At 51.0% G+C, this 26407-nt stretch overlaps 1 protein-coding gene across 1 annotated transcript in view; it reads left to right on the forward strand.

The window, feature by feature from the left end:
• Nucleotides 1-26407, forward strand: part of LOC149325902 (uncharacterized) — a 405896-nt gene that overhangs the window by 161987 nt on the left and 217502 nt on the right. The window contains exon 7 of the mRNA XM_089562519.1: nt 6101-6336. Within this exon, the coding sequence (XP_089418645.1) occupies nt 6101-6336 (236 nt within the window). The remainder of the gene's footprint in view (nt 1-6100; nt 6337-26407) is intronic.

Here is a 26407-nt window from a genome sequence, read left to right on the forward strand (position 1 = left end):
AAAAACAGTCTTGAGCGGGAAACCATTTATGAACACAGTTTGTTTATATAGACTAATATTTCACTAAAGCAATCAATATATCCGTAGAAAAACCGATGGTAGTCTTGAAGTTTTTCTGTTAACTTTTTTGCTATCGTCAAAAGCGTTCCCTATTGGTTTTTTATGGCAGTCTTAACTGTTCGATGCGATCGATGGAAACACTCTAAAAGAAAGGTTTTGCTGCATATCGTAAGACGAGACCATCACCTTCATTATTTCCATACCAATGTCTTAAAAATTTTCAGTTTTCAAAACTTATTTCAAAGGATGTTGGACCTATATCTTCTAAAATGTTTTTCAGACATTCTTGACCTTAAAAATATCCCGTTGAGCCAAGCACTCTGTGGCGAACCACATCGACACCGTGGATTGCTTTCCTTGGATTGCTTTCCGCGGATTTTCCTCTGAGAAAATGAAAAACAAACACCTAAAAGAAAGAGGAAGCACGGATCAGCAACGCTCTCACAGGCTTAACGCCAATTAAAAAAATGAAAAGGACCTAATTGCACCAACGAAAAAAAAAACAATTTAAATCGACAATCAGAGCAGAGGTTGCGAAGGTGCTTGCTAAGGACGGCGCCAAATTTTGCCCTCCATAGATCTTAGCTCCTGCTATTGGCAAATAGCCGTGTATGAGCAGGACCGTTAGAAGATCGCGTTTGTAACACATGAGGCTGTGTCAGGTTAGAGTTATGCCTTTTGGCTTATGCAACGCACTGGCCACCTGCGAGAGTACGATGGACGCCCTTCGCCGCAGATTCAAGTGGTCTATGTGCCTTTGCTATCTCGACTACGTCGTTCTGTTTTTTTCCCAGCTTCTCCTCTCACCTCGATTACCTTTCCATTATTCGCTTTTTCACCATGCCATCCTGCAGCTCAACTCCTCCTCAGCCATGGCTCCTCACCCTCACCCTGCAAAGATCCCCGAGCTATGAAGGACTTCTCGTTTCCGCGTTCCAGTCATCACGTCCGGTGCTTCTTGGGGCTCTGGTTAGGTTGGTTTATTGGGGTTTAACGTACCAAAGCAATTTAGCCTATGAGAGACGCCGTAGTGAAGTGCTCCGGAAATTTCGACCACCTGGGCTTCATTAACGTGCACTGACATCGCACTCCTGGGGCTCTGAGAAAGGACATGCAATGCTCTTGGAGACCCCTCCAAGCTAGCGCCTTAGCCGCGCTGATTTCGGATCTCACCTCCTCACCAGCCCCGGCGGACTTCTATTTGGCCGCTCCCACTGAAGTACACACTGATGTCAGGGCTCATGTAATCGGCTCTGTCCTTCCTCATCGGCATTCCGGGTCTGTGTCATCGCCACGCCAACCGGCTCCTCTCTACATCAGAACGCGATTACTTTATCACGCAAGCAGAGTGATTGGGTCTCATGTGGTCCGTTGGGAGATTTCGCCCGTATTTATAGGGCACCCTTTTACGCTTGTCACAAATCACCGGGCGCTCTGCTGGCTCTACTCTCTGAAGAATCCTGCGCGCCGGCTACGTCGCTGGGCATTACGCTTGCAAGACTACAGTTGCTTTGCCGTCTAAGTCTGGTCGGATACACACAAGCCGACTACCTCTCCAGATACCCCGTTCAAGCTTTTGACCATTCTGGCAGTGACTGTGATGCCAACATTGCTTTCTGCTATTGCTCACGTTGGCGAAGAGCAGCGAAGGGATGTAGAACTGAGCTCTATTATTGACCGTTAAACTCCCCTTCTAGCTCTGCTCTGCGCCGGTTTGTGCTACGTAATGACACTTTATACAGCAGAAGCCCAAACTCCACTGGCCCCGACCTCCAGCTCATTGTGCACAAGAATCTTCGCACTGATGTCCTCCAAGAGCTCCATTATCTCTCCATTGCTAGACGTCTGGGTGTGTCACGTACTTACTGAACGATCGCGTGCGTCGTCGCCTCTTTTGACCCAGCCTCTACTAGTCTGTACGCCGCTATGTTTGCACTTGCGACAAGTGTGAGCGCTGGAAAAGCTCTGCCACTCTATCAGCGGGCATGCTTGAACCTATGGACGTGCTGTGCGAACCTTTCTAGAGGCCCGTGTACTGTGCGATGTCAGTGCGCGTTAAAGAACCCAAGGTGGTCGAAATTTCCGGAGCCCTTCACTACGGCGTCCCTCATAGCCCGAGTTGCTTTGGGACGTTAAACCCCAATAAACCAACCAACCAACCTTTCTAATGTGTCGGCTTAGACCGGTTGGGCCCTTTTCCTGATTCCACCTCTATAAACAAATGGGTTGCAGCTACTACTGACTATAATACTCACTACTCAAATAAGCGGGCAGATTCCAGCACTACTGCTATTCATTTCTCCGGCTTTCTTCAGTACGACCTCACCCTCCGCCTTGGTGAACCACACCAAAAACTGACCAATCGCAGTCGTCGATTTCTGTCTAAAGTTGTCCCGGATATTGTGCGCTCCTGCTCTACTGAACATAAGCTGACCACCACCTATCACCCCCTAATGGCCTCACAGCGTGCCTCAACCGCAGTCTCATCGATATCCTCGCAATGATGGTTTCACCGGGCCATTCTGTCTGGGACATCGTCTGGCCATACGTGGGTCTCGCGTACAACTTATCCCGTCATGACAATGCCGGTAACTCATCGTTCTACCTCTTACTTGGTAGGAAGACAGCGCAAAAATGACAATCACAGGGGAGGACAAGACACAAAAGACCGCTCTAGTGTTCTTTTGTCTTGTCCTCTCCTGTGGTTGTCGTTTTTTGCGCTGTCTTTCTACCAAGTATGAATTCCCAGCTAGCCCAGCACCATGTTTTATTGAAGTTGTACCTCTTGTACGGTTGCGAGCCACTATTATATGTGGACACTCTGCTTCCCCCCTCCCGACCTCGCCGTCTGAATACGCACATGACGTAATTCCTTGTGCTGGACACGACCGCCGACTGGCGCGATCCGGCTTTTAGCCTGCAGGTCTCGCATGAATACCAGTACAACCGCCGCCATCGCATGGCATCGTCACTTGTCGGCGTTGTCTTGCTTCAGTCGCCATCTCGACACATCGGGATTTCCTAAAATCTTCTGTCTCGATATGTTGCCCATATCGCGTGCTCCACAAAGTAGCCGTCGTCGCCTACGAGATCGCCCTTGCCTTCCCGGGCACCACCTTACGTGAAGTCCACCGCAATGTCGTACACGTCCCTCGCCTCCAACACTACCTCTCGCCGTCTCCTTTCACGCAATCGCTTAGCAAAAACTAATACGTTTAGAATATACGCTGGGCTATTTAAATTGTATTTTAAACATATATCTTGTATTGATAAATGCACTACAAATATGTAGGAAATACGTTTCTGAAATTTTATGCTTGATATTCCAAATATATTCTTAAAATAAGCCAAATATTCCTCACTTAAAGCATACTTCGAGCAGTTTTCAAATACGTGAAAATATGTCTCCAGTTTTAGCATCTTGTCAAGGTATTAAAAGTGTAGTTGCGTAAATATGAAATTAATTCATCCGAAGTATTCTTCAGTTCTAACAAACGGGCAGTCCTTTTAAACGTATTTGCAGCACACTTCTAGCTGCCGTTGAACAGTCGAGTGCTCGAAATCGCGTTTCGGGAAATGGCATTTGCGTGCTGTCTATGCATATGAAGTGTACTTCCGTAAATACACAATTAATTTGAGAAAAGAATACTTAAACTCCAGAAAATTGGCAAAGGACATTTCCACAATTCCAATTTCCACAATTCCAGCAAAGGACAGCGTTCCAAAGACAAGCAATGTCGTTGCTTGAGCGGTCGTCTGGGAGCGCTGAAACTGCTTCCCTATGACCTGGTTCTCTTTTTATTTCGCTGGCTTTCTTTTCAGGGAAATAAAAGCAGCTGTATCAGTGGTACTTGGTTGCAAACACGGCAAACGGTTTTTTTTATGGGATTTATTATTCCTGCATAGACACTTTCTTCCTAAATACAATAATTGAAAAGTTAGCTAATTAAGCTAATTAATTGCGTTTGCATATTAAGAAATACTGAAGACTAGGCCATGCGACACAGAACAACCCTAAGTTGGTCTCACTTCGTCTTTTTTAAAAGCTTATTTATATTTAGCTGGGACACCCTGTATAAGGCAAGCCAAGTATGGCGCTTGTCGGAGCATTTCTTGTTTGCCGCGGCACTTTCTTCATGATTTGGAGGAGAAATTCTAGAGGCCCGTGTACTGTGCGATGTCAGTGCACGTTAAAGAACCCCAGGTGGTCGAAATTTCCGGAGCCCTTCACTACGGCGTCTCTCATAGCCTCAGTCGCTTTGGGACGTTAAACCCCATAAACCAAACCAAACCATGTAAAATTTCTTCTGCAGTTGAAGTATTAACCAGCCTCATTCTGTGAAGCTGACCAGTATACGTGTACCTTTTATAAGCCGAAGTGAATGTATTTTTTATGCATTAAATGCATATTTTTGGTCTAATTGTAATGTATTTAATGTATATCTTAGTATATTTTTAATTCATTATAAATATGCTAAGCGGGCAAAAATGTATTTTTCACGTATTCTAAAGAACGTTCAAAATATTATTCGTAGTATACTTAGAAAGCATTCGTATTGCAGTTAAAGCATAGGAACAAAAAAATGCGAAATAAATAGGAAATTAATACAATATGTTTGAAATGCATTTTAAGCACATCCTCTTTTTCCCTAAGTGATAATCTAATCTGTGACGGTGCTTTTGCGACCGGGGGCGGTCACACGGACATAGTGAACGGAGGCGATGCGAACGAAATGCCCGGTCGCGAGCGGGTTCTGGACTTATGGGCTCTGGGCTCTGTGACGTGTGCGGGTTTAGTGCTCTATGCCTGTACGTTGTACCCGGGTATTTAATGCGTCACCCTCGCCTTGGGCCACATAAAAGTACTATCAGTTTTGCCTATTTTATGAAATGACTGTTTTCCCGCTTACCAAAGCGATAGGATTCCTAGCAGCGGGACTGTTGACACGCGAGAATTTTCTAGGATTTCTTTGTAGCATTTCCGGTAAAGTACCGGAAAATAAGTCGCCTATATCCTTTGTACCGTGCCGTTATATATTTGTGGGAGGCATATTTGTGAGCAGCCCAGCGCGGGTTAGGTGGTGGAATTTTTGCGGTGTGATAAAGTCGGTTGTTTTTGTTCGATAAGTACTGGAAAGGGCGTTGTTTTAAAGCGCCTAGGAGCTAGAGACCATAATGCGAAGTGAAATATTCTTGTTTTTCAGATTTTTTACTCCAGCTAAAAACTCTCCCAGTTTGAATGAATAGAACGATCATAAGTTTGCATAAAGACCAGTTATGGTTTGGTTGGTTTGGTTTATGGGGTTTAGCGTCCCAAAGCGACTAAGGCTACGAGAGACGCCGTAGTGGAGGGCTCCGGAATTTCGACCACCTGGGGTTCTTTAACGTGCACTGACATCGCACAGTACACGGGCCTCTAGAATTTCTCCTCCAAATAAATTCAACCGCCGCGGCCGGGATTGAACACGCGTCTTTCGGGTCAGCAGCCGAGCACCATAACCACTGATCCACCGCTTCGGTAGACCAGTTATGCTGCGTATATTCAGGCCTTTGCAAAGCTTCATTTTTTTTCCTCTTAGTCGCTTTCGGACGTTAAACCCCATAAACCAAACCAAACCAAACCAAACCAAACCAATTCGGTACTTATTGCTATGAAATCTCCGCTACTACTGTCACGTATTCCATTTTTTCCAAGTAACGTTTTGTGGAGTCCCGCATTGAAATGAAAAGTAATAAAGAAATTATTAGTAAAACTTGGAGAATCACTGACGTCCTGGAAAAAAAAATCTCGTCTTTTTCGAATGGCGCGGCGCAAGCAAAGCACCATTGTGCACATGCACGAACTCGCTGGGAATCCCCTGGTAGGGTATGCGATGCGGCGAACACGGTCGGTCGAGTTGGCTGGCTCTAAACGGTGCTCAGAGTGTTTGAAAGATAGCGGCGGCCAGCTGATTTCTGCAGCACGAAAAAGCCATGGACTCCTCCCTCTGCCTGCTGCTTGGCGCAAGTGAAATATGTTTTATTCGTTTTTGACTTTCAGGCAATGGTGGGGTTGATGACATTGTAACAGCACTTAAGGACCTCTGGAAGAGACGTACAACAGGTATAGATGAAGTTCAGCAAGAAATTGGATTTGTGCCGGAAGCTCAGGGCACCAGTTATGCTGCGTATATTGAGGCCTTCGCAAAGCTTATTTTTTTCCCTCTCGGTGAGCAATACATTACTAAAGCTGCGGATACTGATTCAAAAGTTATGGCCGATGAGCAGATAACAACGGTAAGTGCAAGAAATCTTGATTTATAATATGCATTGTGTTTGCTAGCGTAACTACGAGCGGCACATCCCTAGTTCTATTTCTTATGAACGTATTTTGATTTCGAGCTGCAAATGAATGCAGCTCAAGCACTTTCCCTTGTATGTCGCTTAAACTTGTGAACGCATCCGCAGAAGTCTGCACGTTTTACATGCTAACAGCTTTCGGTATAATGTCAGATTTTGCTTTCTCGCCGGCATTGCTATGGTGTAATGTACGCGGGCGAAATGTTTTCTTCCCTTAGAGTTAATTTCTGACCACAACAATACCACTTGGCATCACTGCGACCAGTCGCGAGAGCAGCGCGGACAGAAGTCTTCACGAACGTATATCTGTGCGCGAGTATGTTCGCTTGAGGATGGGCGCAGTGGGAGTGGAAGGCGGATCAATTGGGTCATGTAAGCGGCCTCTACTCTGCGGTTTCTTGCCTCCCTCCAAGAGACCTTGGAGAACTGTTCGTAGCCGCTTCCTCCCTGCTTCGTGGGAGCGTGGTCATCACCATATCATTGTCAGCCCGAATACGTCCACCGCAGGGCAAGGGCCGCTCAAATGCCTCTACAATTAACCCGGTCCTCTACCGGTTGCCGCCGCCGTATCGCCGCGAACTGCTTAATCTCATCCGCCAACGTAACTTTCTGCCTACCCCTGCTAAGTTTGCCTTCCCTTGGAATCAACTCCGTCACCCTTAAGGACCAGCTGTTATCTTGCCTTCGCATTACATGCCCTGCAGAATCCCATTTCTTCCTCTTGATTTCAACTAGGATATCATTAACCCGTGTTTGTTCCCTAGAGGCCCGTGTACTGTGCGATGTCAGTGCATGTTAAAGAACCCCAGGTGGTCGAAATTTCCGGACCCTCCACTACGGCGTCTCTCATATCCTTAGTCGCTCTGGGACGTTAAACCCCATAAACCAACCAACCATCACCCACTCAACCCTCTTCCGATCTCTTAACGTTACACCTATCATGTTTCTTTCCATAGCTCGCTCCGTTGTCCTGAACATAAGCTGAATCCTCTTTGTTAGCCTCTACGTTTCTACCCCATAGGTGAGTACCGGTAAGATGCAGCTGTTGTATACTCTTCTCCTGAGGTATATTGGTAAACTGCCATTCATGATCTGAGAGAACCTGCCATATGCGCTCAACGCCATTGTAATTCTTCTAGTTATTTCCCTGATGATCCAGATCAGCGGTCACTGCGTGCCCTAAGTAGACATATTATCTTTCTACTTCTAGCTCCTCGTTACCAACTGCGAACTTGTATTTCTTTGCTAGGCTGTTGAACATTATTTTGGTTTTCTGCATGTTAATTTGTAGCCGCATTGTTCTGCTCGGCCTGCCTAACTCACTCATCATGCTTTGCAGCGTTTCTTCCTTGTGTTTCGTGTTTCTTCCTTTGTGCTCATCATTTTTTGCGCTGCAGTTATGTGCTTGCAGTTCATGTCCTGAGTAACTTAGTAAGGCAATGTTATCAGCGAATCGCAGATTACCTAGTTATTCTACATTTGCTATAGTACCCAACTGCTCCAATTTCAGGCCCCTGAATATCTTATTAAAGAGGCGATGAATAGCGAGATCGTGTCTCCCGCCCTGACATTTTCTTATGGGAATTTTATTGCTTACTTTATGGAGGACTATGGGGGCTGTACAATTGCTATAAATATCTTCCAATATTTTCGCATAACACTGCCCTACCCTGCTTCCGCAATGCCTGCATTACAGCTGAGGTTTACACTGAGTCAAATGACTTCTTGTAATCAATAACGGCTGTATATAGGGGTCGGTTATATTCTGCGCAATTCTCTATCCCCTGATTGATAGAGTGATTATGGTCTATTGTCGCGTATCCTCTGCGAAAGCCTCCCTGATCATTTGATTGATTGAAGTCTATGGTTGTCCGGACTCTATTAGCGATTACTCTAGTAAATACCTTGTAGGCAACAGAGAGTAAGCTGATCGCCCTGTAATTATTCAAGTCTTTGACGTCACCTTTCTTATGAAATAAGATAATGTTAGCGTTCTTCAAAGATCCTGGTACGCTCGAGGTCACAGGGCATTGTTTATACAGGGTGGCTAGTTTTTCTAGGACAATCTCTCCTCCGTCCTTCAACAAATCTGCTGTCACCTGATCCACTGCTCAGAGGAGAGAGTCCTGAATATTCACTAGATCAGCTATTTGCTTAAAGAGCGATGAGCATGCCGCAAAACTTGCCGCTTGAATACTGCAGCTTCGTGCGTAAGAGCTGCTTTTGATCAATTTTCTTTGGAAACGCCCTACTGATGCAGAGCTATCGCAAACATTCCCTTCTAATGGTATAAAGCACAGACCTTCTGATGGTATAAAGCACAGAACACTCCTGCGCCGAGCAGTATTTAAATCGCTGGCTGTAGAAACTGTTCCGCTCGGGTTCGCGCTACCTCAGGCCACTCGACCAGCGCCGCAGCTTCACGCGTCGTGTATCTCTGGTGCATGCTCACTCTGACTTGCACATCTTTAAACCAAACCAAACCAATTTGCCCGTTCATTACAACTGATGTTTGCGAATGCACGTGACAGACAAACTGCAGTATAGGAAAGAATATGGGCAGTCTATTGCGAGCGTAATCTGCAGCGCCTGTTCATGCCAGCTCACTCTCTTCGGAGGCCGCCACAGGCCACTCTGGTCGCCAGCCACGAATCATGGCGAAGGTAGCCTAGCGCGTTGTCACCCTTATGTAAAGTTCAAGGAATAGTAGCTGATGACGGAGCCTCTAAGACTCGGGTACGTCTAATATTACCTGTGAACCGACCTAAAATGCGTTGCGCCATTTTGTACGATGCACCACATTCTTACATGGACTCTTGACTGCGACATACTTTAAGTTTTAATACCACCCCGTCCCTCTTTCTCACTTCTTTCACTGCACGGTGGCTCCGTGGCTGCGGCGCTCGGCCGCTGACCCCAAAGCCGCGGGTTTGGTCCCGGCCGCGGTGGTCGGATTTCGACTCAGGCGAAATTCTAGAGGCCCATATACTGTGCAATGCCAGTGTGCAGTAAAGAACCCCAGCGGGGCGAAATTTCCGGACCCCTTCACTACGCCGTCTCTCAGAGTCCGCAGCGGTTGGGAAGCAGCTCCAGCACGAGAATCGCGCCCGAACCACCAGCGATGACGACGAAGTGCGGCACAGCGGAATCGTCCTCTTCTTCTTACAATGGCCCCGACGAGAAGGAATAGCCATCCTGGCGACTTACGGCGAAGAAACGACTGGCGGGTTGTAGTACGGTTTGAGGCGACTAACGTAGACGACCTCGCGACCGCGACTGTGGTGGTCCGAGGAACGTGTAACTGGATCATTGAGGTAGTTGACAGCAGACGTGCGTTGAATGACGCGATAAGGGCCATGATACTTGATGGAGAACTTGCTGTCGGCAAGAACCCAAAGCCAAACGAGAGAGTCAGTGCAGAACGTCGGAGCAGGCGTGGCATTGTCGTGCACGTCATTGCGGTGTCCTTGGGGTGTCGGAAGTAAAGGTGCGGGCTGGGTGACGGCACTCCTCAGCCTTGTGGGCAATGTCGGAGATAGTTGTGTATTCAGAAGGATCGGGCTGGTAGGGTAAAATGGTGTCGATAGTACAGGATGGTTCACGGCCGTATAAGAGGAAGAAAGGGGAGAAACTTGTCGTCGCTTGAAGGGTGGTATTATATGCGAAAGTCACAAATGGAAGTACCTGATCCCAGTTGGAATGGTAAGACGCAACGTACATTGCACGCATGTCACCCAGAGTGCGATTGAAGCGCTCCGTGGGGCCGTTTGTTTGCGGGTGGTAGGCAGTAGTCGCACGGTGTACGGTTTGACATGCTGAGAGGCGCTCTTGAACTACCTCGGACGAAAATACATGGCCCCTGTCACTGAGGAGCTCCCGAAGTACGCCGTGACGGAGGACGAAGTGGTGTAGAATAAAATAAGCACCGTCACGAGCCGTAGCCGTGGGAAGGGCGGCTGTCTCTGCATAACGGGTCAGGTGATCGATGGCGACGATTACCCATCGGTTACCGGCTGGAGTGCAGGGAAGTGGACCATAATGGTCGACGCCGATGCGGTCAAAGGGGCGAGCGGGGCATGGTAAAGGTTGCAGGGGACCGGCCGAGCGACAACGTGAATCTGTTCGTTGCTGACAGGCATCGCAAGATCGAATGTAACGGCGGACAAAATTGTACATTTCACGCCCGTAGTAACGCTGACGAAGCCGGTGATATGTTTTGAGGACACCAGCGTGAGTACTTTGCGGGTCAGTGTAATGAAAGGCACAAACGTCTGAGCGGAGATGGCATGGGATAACCAGCAACCATTTTGTGCCGTAGGGTTATAGTTTTGGCAGCAGAGGAGACGATCCCGGACGGAGAAATGGGAAGCTTGGCGGCGAAGAGCTCGCGGATATGCAGTCATGGTAGGTGCATTGATGAAATTGAACAGGGCAGAAATCCAAGGGTTTCGGCGCTGCTCGGAAGGCATATCTTAAAGTGTGAGAGCGGTCACGGGAAGGTCTGGTGTGGGAACGGCAGGCAGGGACACCGGCGACCGAGAGAGAGCGTCGGCGTCAGAATGCTTGCGTCCCGAGCGGTACACAACTGTCACCCACACTTCACGCACTTTTACGTGGGAAAGTCCCAGACACCCTAAGAGCGTGTGGGGGTAGCGGTCTCGGACTCAATGGAGATGCCCTCGACTCAGCGTGGCAAACTCAGCGGAGACCAGCTACGAAGTCACAAGAGGTTTTTGGGCGTTCGGTGCCCAGCTTTCGCTGGTCGCAAGCCAGAGAATGGGTCGGAGCCAAACGTTTACAAAACAAAACAAGGTTTATACAGTAATTGAGACGATACAGATGATTTCACAATCACTAGAACAGACACATACAAAGTGATTAACAGAACTATGCAACTCGTGCAAAGTTAAACTCGAGAGAGAATACAAGGCAATATAGCACCTAAAGTGCACTAACACACGAGAGAGAGGTAAACAAGCAAAACACAATTTTTTCACCGGACACTGCGGCAGTCCGACGTCCAGAGTTCCACGACGATGCCGTCCCGCAGAACTGGCGACCGTTGCCTCGTTGGTCCGATGCTGGCCGAGTGGTGTATTCCCGGGAGTCGAACGGGCGCGCTTCTCCGAAGCTTAAACGGCGGTCCGGACTGACTGATAGCGGTCAACGTCCTCTTTTATAGGCTCGCTTCCACGTCTGTTTGTTCAAAGCGCCAGAGTAGGCGCGCACATACACGCAGCATTTGCAGTGCTGTCTCTCTTCCCTCTTCTCACCGGCCGCGCGTCCCCATTGGTAAGAGGTCGGGGGTCGCATCTCGAAGTTTCGAGCGTGTTCTTGAGTGGCGCCGTCGCCGACGGGCGAGGGGGACGTTTCTTAGTGCACGCAAGGCTACGCCCTTTCCCCCCGTCAGCTGCAGAAGCAACTCGTATGTTCCAGAGAATTCGGCGTGAATGACTCATTCCCTCGGCACACGCCGCGTCGGTGAGAGGTGGCGGAGGGGAGACGGAGCACACGCTCACAGGCTAGGCGCTCCGCGGGGGTTTCCTCCTCTCCCGTTCGGCCCGCGCCGGCGAGACGCGTCCGCGCGGCGCTGTCTTTCTTTGCTTGCTTCAAAAATGCGCCGAATTTTGTGACACTGCCCCTTCCTTTAAGAATATTGTGCAACAATATTCACAAAACACAAAATTCGCGCGCCCATGCATGCGCTCACAAAGTCAGTGGCGAATGCTAATGTACATACTACAATACCTTGATGCTTTCACATACATAACACAGTGCAATAGACAGGTTGCACTTCAAAACTTCACTGCACAACACTTCAAAACACGCCGCATTTCGACGGTACAATTCGCGCGCACGTGCATGCGCTCACAATGTCAATGGCGAATGCCAAAGTTCACACATCCATACCATAATGTTTTCACATACGTAACTCTATGCAATGTTCACAATGCACATAAAAACACACCGCGATTGGGCAGTACATTAACACAACATTGCATACAGGAGGCACACATGTGGCACACTTTCGCCTATACTACCAATTTCGTCTTACTGGGTTCAGGCCGAACAGGCTGGCCCTGTTCTAGAATTGGGGAGCACTCCTGGCTCTCCTTCCTACGCGACTCTTTCGCTCTGTCAGTGTTTGCCTCTAGCCTTCCCGCCCTGGGAAATTCTTTCAAATCCCACGCATACAAAAAGGTCTCGGGGCGGCATGCACCTGCGAAAAAGACAACCAACAGGTTCCAAGGCACTTGCATCAGAACGCAGAGACTCACAATAAGGACCGGTGTGAACACTCTCCTGGTGTCCTTCCCGAATTCGACGGTGCGGCAAGCAAACAGCCGAAGCAATGTGCCGATCAGCACGAGAATCATTTCCAGAGTGTGTACTGCGCTGAGTTTGGCAGAAACTCCTGACACATTGTTTTCGCGTGTCCTTCTCTGGTTTTTCGTTCCTTCCTTTGGCGTTCGTGCTCCGCTGCGGCCACTCACTGGCTTATCCTCTAGCTTCTCACAGCTGTTTCCTTTGTTTCCGCATGTTTCTTGCGAAGAAGGCTTCTCTTGCGCGGAACGTTCCTGCGCTACATTTTGCCGTTCTTCCTTCTTGGGTGATTTTTTCATTTCTTCCTTTCTTGCGCTAGCTCGCTCGCGCTTCCTTCGCCGCCTTTTCCCCTGTCGATCGCTGCGACGCTCTGGCGTGCAGGATTCCGATTTTTCGCCCTCGCGGCGACCGCCTGGGTCCTTGGGAAATTTTGCCCTCTTGATGTTACCCAATATAAGGTCGTATATGGGGTGTTCCATGCAAAGTGCAGTAAGTTTTCCGCTGTAGTACGGAGTCTGCACCTGCACTCTAGCTTCTGGTAAGCGCTTAAAGGATCCGTCTACTAGCCGCACAATGCTCTTCGTTCCAGTGAGATCCTTATCTCGCACCAAGCCTCGCTTTATGATGACCGCGCTGCTTCCTGTGTCTCGCAGCACTGAAATTCTTCGCGGCCCTACTTTCCCTTCCGAGACAGGCATCCTGTGCATACCGGCTTCGGGTCGCGCGTTCACTACTGCGTTCACAACGGGCACCTTCTTGCCGTTTTTCAGCTCGACAAAGCCGTTTTCGTCTTCTTCCTCCAGGTGATCACCTGAGGAGGCTCGCACGCACGATACCTGGGGAACGGACTTGCCCGGGTTGGAACAAGCCGCGGCTTTGTGCCCCTTCTGGCCGCACTTAAAACAAGCTGCAAGGTTACTGTTCGTGGCGCTGTTGCGGCAGTTAGATGCGTAGTGGCCTGTCTTGTTGCACAGGTAGCACTTCGGTGGAGGCTTTGGGCTGGATCGAGTATCGCGGCTGTCGGATTTCTGAGCGTTTTCTGAATTTGCATTCTTAATTTTGGTCAGATTCGTTCCCCCTTGGGCTTCAAGAAATTGGTCGGCAAGTTTTAGCATTTCGGAGAGGGTCCTGGCCCTTCTCTCCTTGAGGTATAGCGCCAAGTTCGGGTGACAACTGCTCAGGAATTGTTCCTTGATCAGCAGCTCGCGGAGTGCACTATATTCCTGTGCGATTTCCGACAGTTCCGTCCACTGATCAAAATAGTGGCTTAATCGCGCCACATATTGGGTTGCCGTTTCTCCGTCTGTGGGCTTTCCTGTCCGGAATTTGTCCCGAAATCCCTCGGTGGTGAGTCGGAATCGTTTAAGCAGAGCGGCTTTCACCTTGCTATAACTTGCTGCGTCTTGAGGAGACAGTCGCCCGAATACACTTAGTGCCTCACCTCACCGCTCAGACAAGTCCTAAGAACGGTAGCGCATTTACTGTCTGACCAATTCTGGCTCGCCGCGATCCCTTCGAATCGCTTAAGGAATGCGTCCAGATTGTCCCTTTTTTCATCGAATCTAGGGAGCAACCTGCTGGCATCTATCCAGAAACTGCTACATTCTTCCCTAGTGCTATGCACTTCAGCTGAATGGTTCGCAGCACGTTGCAGTTCCAGTTTCGCGGCAAGTAGCTTCATTTCGCGTTCAAATTCTCTTTTTCTTTCTCGGCTTCTTCTCGAGCCTTCTGCCTTTCCTTTTCAATTCTCTCTCTCTCTTTTTCGGCTTCTTCCCGAGCCCTCTCTCTCTTTTTCGGCTTCTTCCCGAGCCCTCTCTCTTTCTTTTTCGGCTTCTTCCCGAGCCCTCTCTTTCTTTCTCGGCTTCTTCCCGAGCCCTCTCTCTTTCTTTCTCGGCCTTCTCTCTTTCCTGGTCCACCCATTTACGCAGTCCAGCTCCGGACAACCCCATCTGGGTGCCCACCTCTACAAGCTCCTATAAATTCATAGTTGGAGGCCGAACTCTGTACTCAAGGCAACGAGTACCCCTCCACGGTGAACCTCACTAACCGCTTCGGCGCGGCACCTCACAATATCGCTCTGCTGCTAACACTCGTTTACGATTCGTAAACTCCTTCCGACTCTTTCTCCGTTCTCTGTGCTTACAAACACCAAACGTCCTGTCGCGGACGCCAGAATATATTGTCACACACACTTCACGCACTTTTACGTGGGAAAGTCCCAGACACCCTTAGAGCGTGTGGGGGTAGCGGTCTCGGACTCAAAGGAGATGCCCTCGACTCAGCGTGGCAAACTCAGCGGAGACCAGCTACCAAGTGACGAGGTTTTTGGGCGTTCGGTGCCCAGCTTTCGCTGGTCGCAAACCAGAGAATGGGTCGGAGCCAAACGTTTACAAAACAAAACAAGGTTTATACAGCAATTGAGACGATACAGAGGATTTCACAATCACTAGTACAGACACAAAGTGATTAACAGAACTATGCAACTCGTGCAAAGTTAAACTCGAGAGAGAATACAAGACAAAGGCAATATTGCACCTAAAGTGCACTAACACACGAGAGAGAGCTAAACAAGCAAAACACAATTTTTTCACCGGGCACTGCGGCAGTCCGACGACCAGAGTTCCACGACGATGCCGTCCCGCAGAACTGGCGACCTTTGCCTCGTTGGTCCGATGCTGGCCGAGTGGTGTTTTCCCGGAAGTCGAACGGGCGCGCTTCTCCGAAGCTTAAACGGCGGTCCGGACTGACTGATAGCGGTCAACGTCCTGTTTTATAGGCTCGCTTCCACGTCTGTTTGTTCAAAGCGCCAGAGTAGGCGCGCACATACACGCAGCATTTGCAGTGCTGTCTCCCTTCCCTCTTCTCGGCCGCGCGTCCCCATTGGTCAGAGGTCGGGGGTCGCATCTCAAAGTTTCGAGCGTGTTCTTGGGTGGCGCCGTCGCCGACGGGCGAGGGGGACGTGTCTTAGTGCACGCAAGGCTACGTACGCCCTTTCCCCCCGTCAGCTGCAGAAGCAACTCGTATGTTCCAGAGAATTCGGCGTGGATGACTCATTCCCTCGGCACACGCCGCGTCGGTGAGAGGTGGTGGAGGGGAGACGGAGCACATGCTCACAGGCTAGGCGCTCCGCGGGGGTTTCCTCCTCTCCCGTTCGGCCCGCGCCGGCGAGACGCGTCCGCGCGGCGCTGTTTTTCTTTGTTTGCTTCAAAAATGCGCTGAATTTTGTGACAACACGGATATCATATTCCTGAAGGCGCAAGGCCCTGCGGCCGAGACGGCCTGACGGATCTTTGAGCGTAGCGAGCCAACAGAGGGCGTGGTGTCTGTAACAACGTCGAACGTGCATCCGTAAAGGTAAGGACGGAACTTTGTGATGACTCTTTTTCCGTAACGGAGTAGTTTGACTCTGCCGTCGTGAGGGCGCGGCTGCCATAAGCGACGACGTATTCAGAAAAAACATGCTTGCTCTGGGCGAGTACCGCACCGAGGCCGACACCACTCGCATCAGTGTGGAGTTCCGTTGGGGCTTCGGAATCGTAATTACGAAGTATGGGCGGTGATGTCAAAACTTCGCGGAGCTTCGCGAAGGCCTCGTCGCAGGCCGGTGTCCAAGAGGGCAAGTTAGCGGGTCCATTCATCAGCTTTGTTAGTGGGGCTATGATTGTAGCTAAAGTACGTACAAAACGACGAAAGTAGGAACATAGGCCCACGAAGCTACGCAGCTCTTTGAGAGAGGCCGGTTTCGGGAAGTCAGCACAGGCGCGCAGCCTATCAGGATCGGGAAGAACGCCATCTTTACACACGACGTGGCCGAGGATCGTGAGTTGGCGGGCGCCAAAGTGCCATTTTTTAAGGTTCAGTTGAAGGCCGGCACGAGCAAGGCAGGTCAGCACCTGGCGGAGACGATGCAGATGGGTAGGAAAATCAGAGGAGAAGACCACGATGTCGTCCAGATAACAAAGAGAGATCTTCCACTTGAGGCCACGCAGCACGTTCTCCATCATTCGTTCAAATGTTGCTGAGGCGTTACCAAGGCCGAATGGCATAACGTTGAATTTGTAAAGCCCATCCGGAGTGATGGAAGCGGTCTTGGCGCGATCAGCTGGAGCCATGGGAACTTGCCAATATCCGGAGCGTAGGTCAAGCGAAGAAAAGAATTCTGCGCCTTGCAAGCAGTCCAATGCATCGTCTATGTGCGGGAGCGGATACACATCCCGACGTGTAATTTTGTTGACACGTCGATAATCCACGCAGAAGCATATAGCCCCATCTTTTTTCTTGACGAGGACAACGGGAGACGACCACGGACTACTTTATTCTTGAACAACACCGCGTTGAGCATGTGGTCGACTTGTTCAGCTATGACACGATGCTCTGTAGGTGACACACGGTATGGGCGCTGGTGCAGAGGTGGGTGAGTGCCTATGTCGATGTGGTGGGAGGCAGCCGTCGTCCGGCCCAAAGAGGCTTGCGGCGTGTCGAATGAAGACCGAAAATGGAGCAACAGGTCAAGAAGCTGCACGCGGCGGCGTGGCTCGAGGGCAGTATCAACAGAACAGACGAGATCAGGCTGGTGCGCGTCGGAAGCAACATTAGTAGGTGTCAACTCATGAACTTCGCAACCAGATGAACGTTCGCTAGCGTCGAGGTCAAATAGTAAGTCCACAGGCTCAAAACGGCCAACGCACTCTCCACGAAGCAATGTGACGGGGTAAGAAAGGGTATTGGCGACCATAAGTGTGCTGGCACCTTTGAAAAATGAAGGCCATAAGTCAAGCACGGTGAAGGGCAGTGAAATACGGTGGCGGCAGAAAGAAACATCGGGAAGTAAGAAGAGAACAATGGCGTCGGCGGTAGAAGCGGCAGACAGAGGAACGAGGACAGAGCTAACGGGTGGGATAGTAGTGTCCTTAGCGACATAGTTTCGGAACAGCACGAGGACCCACGTCATCAAACACAGCGGCGGATGGCAGAGCGCATAGCACGAAAAGTTCGACGTGAGGGCGGGCGCAGTCAATGAAGGCATGATGATGGAGCAGAAAATCACAGCCGAGTATGACATCATGGGAACATGTGGTGAGGACGATGAATTCAATAAAATACACGGTGTTCACAATTATTACTCGAGAGGTGCAGAGAGATGTGGGCTGAAGGTGCTGTGTGGTGGCGGAACGTAGCGACAAACCGCAAAGAGGCGTCGTCACCTTGCGAAGAGAGCGGCTAAGTTTTTTTTGGCTTATAACATATACGGCGGCACCAGTGTCTAAGAGCAAGGGTCGAAACACCTTCCACGATAACGTCGATAACGTTCGCAGGGAAAAGAGGACATTGACGGTCGGCGGAGTGCGCAGTTCGTGCCTCGGGAACTGTGACGGTTAGTTTCCCTGATCGGCTGAGGGAAATCGGCGGCGCATGGGCGAAATGGAGCGGCGACGAGGTGAAGGTGAGCGACGAGACGAGGAAGCCTGGCGGTCAGAAGGCTCAGGTGGCGGCCCCTGCGGAACACAGAAGTAGGGGGCCGAATAGGAGATTCCAGTATATTCAGGCCCCGACAGTCACATGCGGCATCGACAATGGCGGGCGATGTGCCCGGGAATGCCGCAAGCAAAGCATATCGGGCGGTTGTCTGATGTGCGCCATGGAGAGGTAGGCGGCGCAAGTCTACCAATAGTGCGTGGCGAGCTCATCATGGCCGAAGGATACGCATACGGCGTGGCAGGTGCTGGGTGAGCCACAACTTCGGCTTAAGTGCGAGGCGCCGCCACAACGGGGTGCGGAGCGAAGGTGTCAGGACAGGAGCTGGAGGATGGCCGGAAGGAAGAGCTTCCGAGACCTGTCGCTGTATTTCATTTCTGAGCTACGGCGCCAAACAATGATGGTTCGTGTAAGGAGGGTAGGCGAGACAGCGGGCGGGCAACCTCCTCGCGGATAAATTTCTTGATTTCGGCGTGCATACATGAGGAGTCTGGGTGCGCGGTCCAGCGAGCGACGCGTCAGAAAGGTGGCGAACCAGAACGCGTTGCTTCCGTAGCTCGTCGAAGCTTTGGCAAAGTTCGTATACCATTGCGATGGTGGTCGGACTCCTAGTCTGGAGCATGTTGAAGGCGCCATCATCGATGCTCTTCATGACGTGGCGAATTTTATCTTCCTCCGTCATAGACGGGTTGACTCGTTTGCATAAATCGACGATGTCCTCGATGTAACTGGTGAAGCTTTCACCTGTCTTCTGCTCTCGCAAACGGAGACGCTGTTGAGCTCGAAGTTTGCGAACGGCAGGGCGGCCGAATACTTTGGCAAGCGTTGATTTGAACGCGTAGCAGGTGGTAATGTCCGACCCGTGCTTCCGATACCATAGGCTGGCGACGTCAGTAAGCTAAAATACGACGTTAAGTTTCAGAGCGTCGTCCCACTTGTTATGCCGGCTCACCCGTTCGTAGGCTGACAACCTATCCTCCACATCTTGGTCGCAGCTGCCACTAAAGATAGCAGGGTCGCGTTGACGTAAGGGGCCAGAACAGGTGACAGGCGGAAGCAGCTCGCAGGAAGCAGGGTCGGGGGCTGCTGGCTTGTCTCCTCCATGGGAACGGACACCATGCGACTGTGGAGTTCAGGGGCGACGTCGGGGGTTAGGATCCTTGCACCCTCCACCAAGTGAACAGTGGATTTATTAAGGGGTCACGGCGAGCAACGAACACAGCGGTCGGGTCGTAGCAGGACGGCAGAACGAGTCGAAGGAAGCAGCTCCAGCACGAGACTCGCGCCCGAACCACTAGCGATGACGACGGATTGCGGCACTGTGGAGTCATCGTCTTCTTCTTCTTACAATATTTATATACGTCCTGAGTTACGGCAGGTGTGACGTGGAACGTCATCGAACAGAGAGGGTGGAAGCTATGTGATAACCCTCTTATGCTTCCTATGGCGTCAAGGCTGCCAGAACCGAGGACGTACTACGTCCGCCGCTTATGAACGTGGGAGGCGCTGATGAACACTATCGAGGTTAGGTTACTTGTAAACAGAAATACCCCTGAAAGCGGATTTGACAGCCGTCGCAGTAGTTCAGAGGTAGAGCACCGGACGCGTAATTCGGAGGTCGTGCGTTCGGATCCCACCGGCAGCATGTTTTTTTTTCTTCTGCTTTTCTAACCAATTAGGATTGGTTTGCTTTACGGGGTTTAACGTCCCAAAGCGACTAAGGCTATGAGAGAGGCCGTAGTGAAGGGCTCCGAAAATTTCAACCACCTGGGGTTCTTTAACGTGCACTGACATCGCACAGTACACGGGCCTCTAGAATTTCTCCTCCAAAGAAATTCCAGCCGCCGCGGCCGGGATCAAACCCGCGTCTTTCGGGTCAGCAGCCGAGCACCATAACCGCTGAGCCACCGCGGCGGCTCTAATCAATTAGCTTTAAGCGATAAGAAATTCAGTAATATTCTAAATTGATCAACACCACTAAATTAATTAATATCCCCTTGGTTTCTGAGGCTGTTGTCTTCTGTCATATTGCGGTGACGCTTGCGGTGACGCGCGCAATCCTATAAGTGAGGTCACTGAGTCGCTCCAAGATGACATAGGGACCGGTATAGTTCGCGAGCAGTTTCTGGCTTAAGCCACGCTTCCTGAGTGGACGCCGAACCCAGACCAACTCGCCAGGGAGGTAGGTGACTCGGCGATGATGGTCGTCGTAGCGGGCTTTGGAGCGGTCCTGTGAGGCGAGAGTTCTCAGGCGGGCTAGTTGGCGGGCTTCCTCAGCATTGCAGAGGATCTCAGCGATGCAAGGGTCATCGTCGGTGGAGAGCGGGCATAGAGGAGGAAGAACGGACTGTAACCCGTAGTTTCGTGTTGAACGGTGTTGTATGCGTATGTGATAAAAGGTAGGATGGAGTCCCAGTCTTTGTGGTCAGGAGCGACGTACATGGAAAGCATGTTGGTGAGTGTCCGGTTGGTTCGCTCCGTTAAACCATTGGTTTGTGGATGATAGGGGGTAGAATGTCTGAACTGCGATGTGCACAATCGAAGGAGTGCTTCAACAATATCGGCGGTGAACTGGCGGCCACGGTCGCTGATTACGACTCGCGGGGGTCCATGGCGCAGGATCACAGAATGCAGCACAAAGACAGAGACGTTAAATGCAGTAGCCGAGGGGAGAGCAGCTGTCTCACAGTAACGAGTGTGGTAATCTGTACAGACGACAATCCAACGGTTGCAGCCATGGGACTTGGGAAAAGGTCCCAAGAGGTCTATCCCAACCTTCTCAAAAGGAGATCTGGGAGGCGTCACCGGGTGAAGAAGACCAGGAGGAGGACCGGTGGAACGTTTGTGACTCGCACACTGTGTACAACTAGCCACATACTTCTCAGTCGTATCGCGCATACGTGGCCAGTAAAAGCGCTCTTGGATGCGGTGGAGTGTCCTCGCAGAACCCAGGTGTCCCGAAGTGGGATCGTCATGCATGACACGCGAAACAGAGGAGCGTAGACTTTCAGGCACAACCAGGAGGAAACGGAGACCAGTTGCGGAGTAGACCTTCTTGTAGAGAAGACCATCGCGTACACAGAATGCGCAGGAGGTTGTAGGGGCCTGCGCAGCGGTAAAGAATGACGTGAGATGCTGATCCTTCCGTTGCTCCTCGTGGAATGTACGGGCATCGGGGAATTTAGGTTCTACGGAAGCGATGTAGTGGTCAAAGTCGTCGGCGTCACATTCCGTCGTTGCAAGCGGCAACCGAGAGAGACAGTCTGCGTCAGCGTGTCGGCGTCCACTCTTGTACGACACTGTATAATCAAACTCTTGCAAACGGATTGCCCACCGTGCAAGACGGCCAGATGGGTCACGGAGGTTGATCAGCCAACAGAGGGAATGGTGGTCGGTAACCACTGTGAAAGGTCGCCCATAGAGGTAGCAGCGAAACCGCTGAACGGCAAAAACTACCGCAAGGCACTCCTGTTCAGTAATGGTATAGTTACGCTCAGATTTGCTCAGGCAACGGCTGGCATAAGCAATGACGTGTTCCTTGTCGCCATAACGCTGAATTAACACGGCACCAATGCCAACACCACTGGCATCAGTATGCACTTCTGTTGGGGCAGAAGGATTGAAATGGCGGAGAATTGGATGCGATGTGAGGAGAAACTTAAGCTGACGAAAAGAAGAATCGCACTCAGATGTCCAATCATAGGGAGCGTCTTTGTGGAGCAGGCTCGTGAGCGGGTGAGCGATGTCAGCGAAACGGGGAATAAAGCGGCGAAAATACGAACAAAGTCCGAGGAAGCTGCGAAGTTCCTTTGCAGTCTGAGGTGTTGGAAATGATGCTACAGCCGCGGTCTTCTGCGGGTCAGGGCGGACACCTTCACTGTCGACGAGGTGTCCGAGCACCAACGTCTGACGTTCACCGAAACGACATTTCTTCGAATTAAGCACCAGACCAGCGCGTTTCAGGCAATCCAGCACAAGGGCGAGGCGTTCGTTGTGCTCATTGAATGTCCGGCCAAAAATGACGACATTATCGAGATAGCACATACAAATATGCCATTTCAAGCCCCGTAAGATCGCGTCCATAAATCGCTCAAAAGTTGCAGGAGCATTGCAGAGCCCAAAAGGCATTACGTTAAATTCAAAAAGGCCGTCCGGTGTGATAAAAGCGGTCTTCTCTTTGTCCTCGGGATGCATAGGGATCTGCCAGTAGCCCGACCGTAGGTCAACGGATGAGAAGTACGATGCAGAGAACAGGCAGTCAATGGCATCATCAATCCGAGGAAGCGGGTACACGTCTTTCTTTGTTACAGCATTCAGGCGGCGATAGTCCACACAAAAGCGCCATGTACCATCTTTCTTTTTGACCAAAATGACAGGAGCGGCCCAAGGACTGCAGGACTCTTGTATAACACCCTTTTGCAGCATATCCCGAACTTGTTGATTGATGACCTGTCGTTCTGTTGGGGACACTCTGTACGGCTTCTGTCGAATGGGGTGTGAGTAACCGGTGTCAATCCTATGCCGTGTACGTGACACGGGAATGCTACGGGAACCACTGGGCTCTCAAAAGTCAAAGATAGACGAGTATTTGAACAGCAAGGCTTCTAAGGCATCACGCTCGACACTGTTCAGAGACTTGCTGATCATCCGACGCAGCTGTGAGTCAGTGGCTGGAGTAGCAGCTACTGCGTCTGGTGCGTCAGCAACCAAAGCCACCGAGGCAGGGACATCTTGATTACACGTGGCGATCTTCATGTGAACTGGTAAAACAACTGGTTGCGAAGAACAGTTGATGGCCCACAACTGGGTCCTGCCCTGGAACACTGACACCAGGCAATGTGGAACCAGAATGAGTTTCTTAGCGCAGTTAGAATATAGAGGCGCCACTGTGGCATCGAAGGTATCGGAAGCACGGCTGGGGCATGATACTGGGACGCACTTGATAGAAAGCGGGGGCACACTGGTATCCTCGGATACACAAAACACATCTTGTCGAGCCGGCGTCTCTTCGAAGAGTCTAGATGGAAGGGAACCATCAACGCAGAGTTCCCCAGAGCGACAGTCAACAGTTGCGCCACACATTCGTAAAAAGTCAATACCTAAGATAACGTCATGCGTACATCTCGGAAGCACTGCAAACTCCGCTGTAAAAACGGCTCCGCCGAGGTACACCACAGCACTGCATATCCCCAAGGGGCACAATAACTCACCGCCCGCGCCATGAAAATTAACACTGCGGTCCCAAAGAAACATAACTTTGCGGCCTAACTGGTTCTTGAATGACAAACTCATAATTGAGACAGTTGCACCCGTATCCACTAACGCCATTGTGGGCACACCATCTACAAGCACATGAACTGTGTTCTTCTGCATAACAATTGAGGGAGGAATTTCTAAACGCAGCGCACAGTCTCCAGCGGCCTCACCTCCCGCGGCCGCGCTGACTAGTTTCCCGGCGAAGGCGATGGGGAACGTCGCCGGGGTGACGAAAAACGGCGCACAGAAGAGGAAGGGGGTGGTGAGAAACTTCGGTCGGAGACGGGAGAGTGGCTGCGTTGTCCGTCGGGCAGAGGATAGTCGCTCGAGGTCAAGGGCCGTTGAAAAGGAGGGTCGTACGAATTGTTGACCGGCGGAGGAGGATGGACGGGCCGCTCGTATCGAGGTGGTGGACGGCGGCGGCAATAGCGAGCAATGTGCCCCTCGATGCCGCAGCGGCGGCAAACGGGAGCGGTGCGACGAAGAGCTTGTTCTCTTGAAGACTCTGACGAGGCGGGAAGCACTGAATACCCACGCGCGTCCTCAGGCCTTCTGGCTGGGCGCCGGAAGGAGGGTGCAGGCGGTCTTGAACGATGTTCATAATCTGGATCGTAGTTCAATTCGAAGTCCGCCGAGCGTGGGTAGGAGTGATAGGGATGACTGGGTCCACCGAACCTGGACGTGTGTGCAGTGTTTACAGAACTCAGCCCAGGCATCGAGGGGACTACTAATGGAGAACTTTGATAAACGGGAACTTCAGACGGCACAGATGGAGGACACCGTGCATGGGGCTCGAATCTCAGAAGTTCCTCGCGAACGATCTGGCGGATCGTCGTTGAGAGATCCGTAAAACGCTCTTCGACGCTGGCCACAGTTGGAACGTTAGCCAGTCGCCCAAATTTAGGCGTAATACGACGAGTCTTCAACGTCTCGAATGTGCGGACGTGCCGAATGAGGTCTGAGACGGCCCCCAAGTCATCTTTGGTGATTAGAAAATTGTACACATCTTCTGCAATTCCTTTCAGAAGATGGCCTACTTTATCATCCTCGGTCATATTAGCGTTCGTTGTTTTGCATAACTTAAGTATTTCTTCTACATAGGTCGTGCAAGTTTCGCCCGGTAACTGAGCCCTGTGTGCCAGCGTTTGTTCGGCCCGCTTGCGGCGCGCGAGGCAATCGCCAAAACACTGTCGCAGTTCAGTTACGAAGCGGTCCCAGGTGGTGAAGGAGTCCTCGTGGTTCTCAAACCACACCAAAGCTGTATGGGTCAGAAAGAAGACCACGTTGGCTAGCTGAGTGGCGGCGTCCCAGCGGTTATAGCGGCTCACCCTTTTGTAATGGGTCAGCCATTCCTCCACGTCCTCGCCTGCTGCTCCGGCGAAACTGCGAGGCTCCCGATAGTGCTGCGTTGAACCGGTCGCTGTGACCACACGCTGGTCTGAAACTTGGATCGCAGCGTCACTTCGTGCTGCGGATGGCTCTTCGGGAGACTGCATGGTTTCGGTCAGCGGTTCCAGGCCGGCAAGGCGACGACGCCGGCGGGGCTGCTCCAGTTGTTGCTGCGCCGTTTTGTTGCTGAGATCGTTACCCCGCACCTCCACCAAGATGTTACGGCTATAATCTTTATAGCCGGGGTGTTCTAGCTGGTTCAACAGGCCAGCGGCGAGAGGTTCGATCGGCGAGCGGGAATCAGCGTCCAGCGGGGCACAACACTCTCAACCTCTTCTTCTTTTGTTCTCCGGCCTTGCCCTTCCTGCGTTTCTCCAATCCCGTAACAATATATATATATCATCATCATCAGCCCGACTACACCCACTGCAGGGCAAAGGCCTCTCCCATGTCTCTCCAATTAACCCTGCCCTTTGTCAGTTGCCGCCATTGTATCCCCGCAAACTTATTAATCTCATCCGCCCACCTAACTTTCTGCCGTCCCCTGCTACGTTTGCTTTCTCATGGAATCCACTCCGTTAGCCTTAAGGACCAGCGGTTATCTTGCCTTCGCATTACATGCCCTGCCCAAGCCCGTGTATGTATGTGTGTGTATATATATATATATGTATTATAGCAAGAACGTAGACCAATGTTTAAAACGCTTTAAACAATTTATTGACGTTCCGACCCTGGACGGCCTTCGTCAGAATGTTACAGGTGACATGCTGACTACGTTCTTACTACTACATACTGTGCCGAGATTTCTTTTTTTGCCGGATTACATGTATATATATAGATATATACATATATTGACACCGTCCATTCATTGTCATCGTTCCCCTGGAAACACGAAAGCGCGGAATGCGCACGAACTCGCCTCAGAGAAACGAAGCGGAAGTGTCCGGGAAGCGGATGCTCCGCTTTTGGGCTGCCACCGGCGTCCGCCGTTATCGCCTTGAAGCTGTCCTACTTACACATACCGAACGGTGCCTGACGTACTGAACCACGCGTGACTCCTGGTGGAGGTGCTTGGTGACGCATTCTATGCCTCGGACTCCTCCAGAAGGGAGATATTCCGCGAGGGTCATCTGCTATCAAAGTGATGTATGTACACCACGGAAGCCATCGCTCCAAGGCCTTCAACCCGAGTTTGGGCCTCTGGAGCTCGCTCGACCCGATCAGTTCGTCTAGCGCCTTCGTTGTCGACTGTCCAGCCCGAAATAGGCATGCTGACGACGATTACCTTACCTTCCGTTGTGCTGCAGCAGCCTCGGGAGCCACCGATCTTCCAAGGTTCCCCAGGCGAAGATCCGGAAGACTGGTTGGAGAAATTTGAACGGGTGGCAGGGTACAACAGATGGGCGGATGACTCCAAGCTTCTGCAAGTGTTGTTTTAGCTGGAGGGCGCAGCTCGTACATGGTTCGAGAACCGGGAGTCTTCCTTAACGACGTGGAATGTTTTTAACAATCAGTTCCTGAAAGATTTCACCGCGGTGCTTCGAAGAGAACGGGCCGATCTGCT

Source organism: Amblyomma mixtum, chromosome 10 (assembly GCF_055824585.1).
Source record: "Amblyomma mixtum isolate Tamu chromosome 10, ASM5582458v1, whole genome shotgun sequence".
Classification (NCBI taxonomy): Eukaryota; Metazoa; Arthropoda; class Arachnida; order Ixodida; family Ixodidae; genus Amblyomma; species Amblyomma mixtum.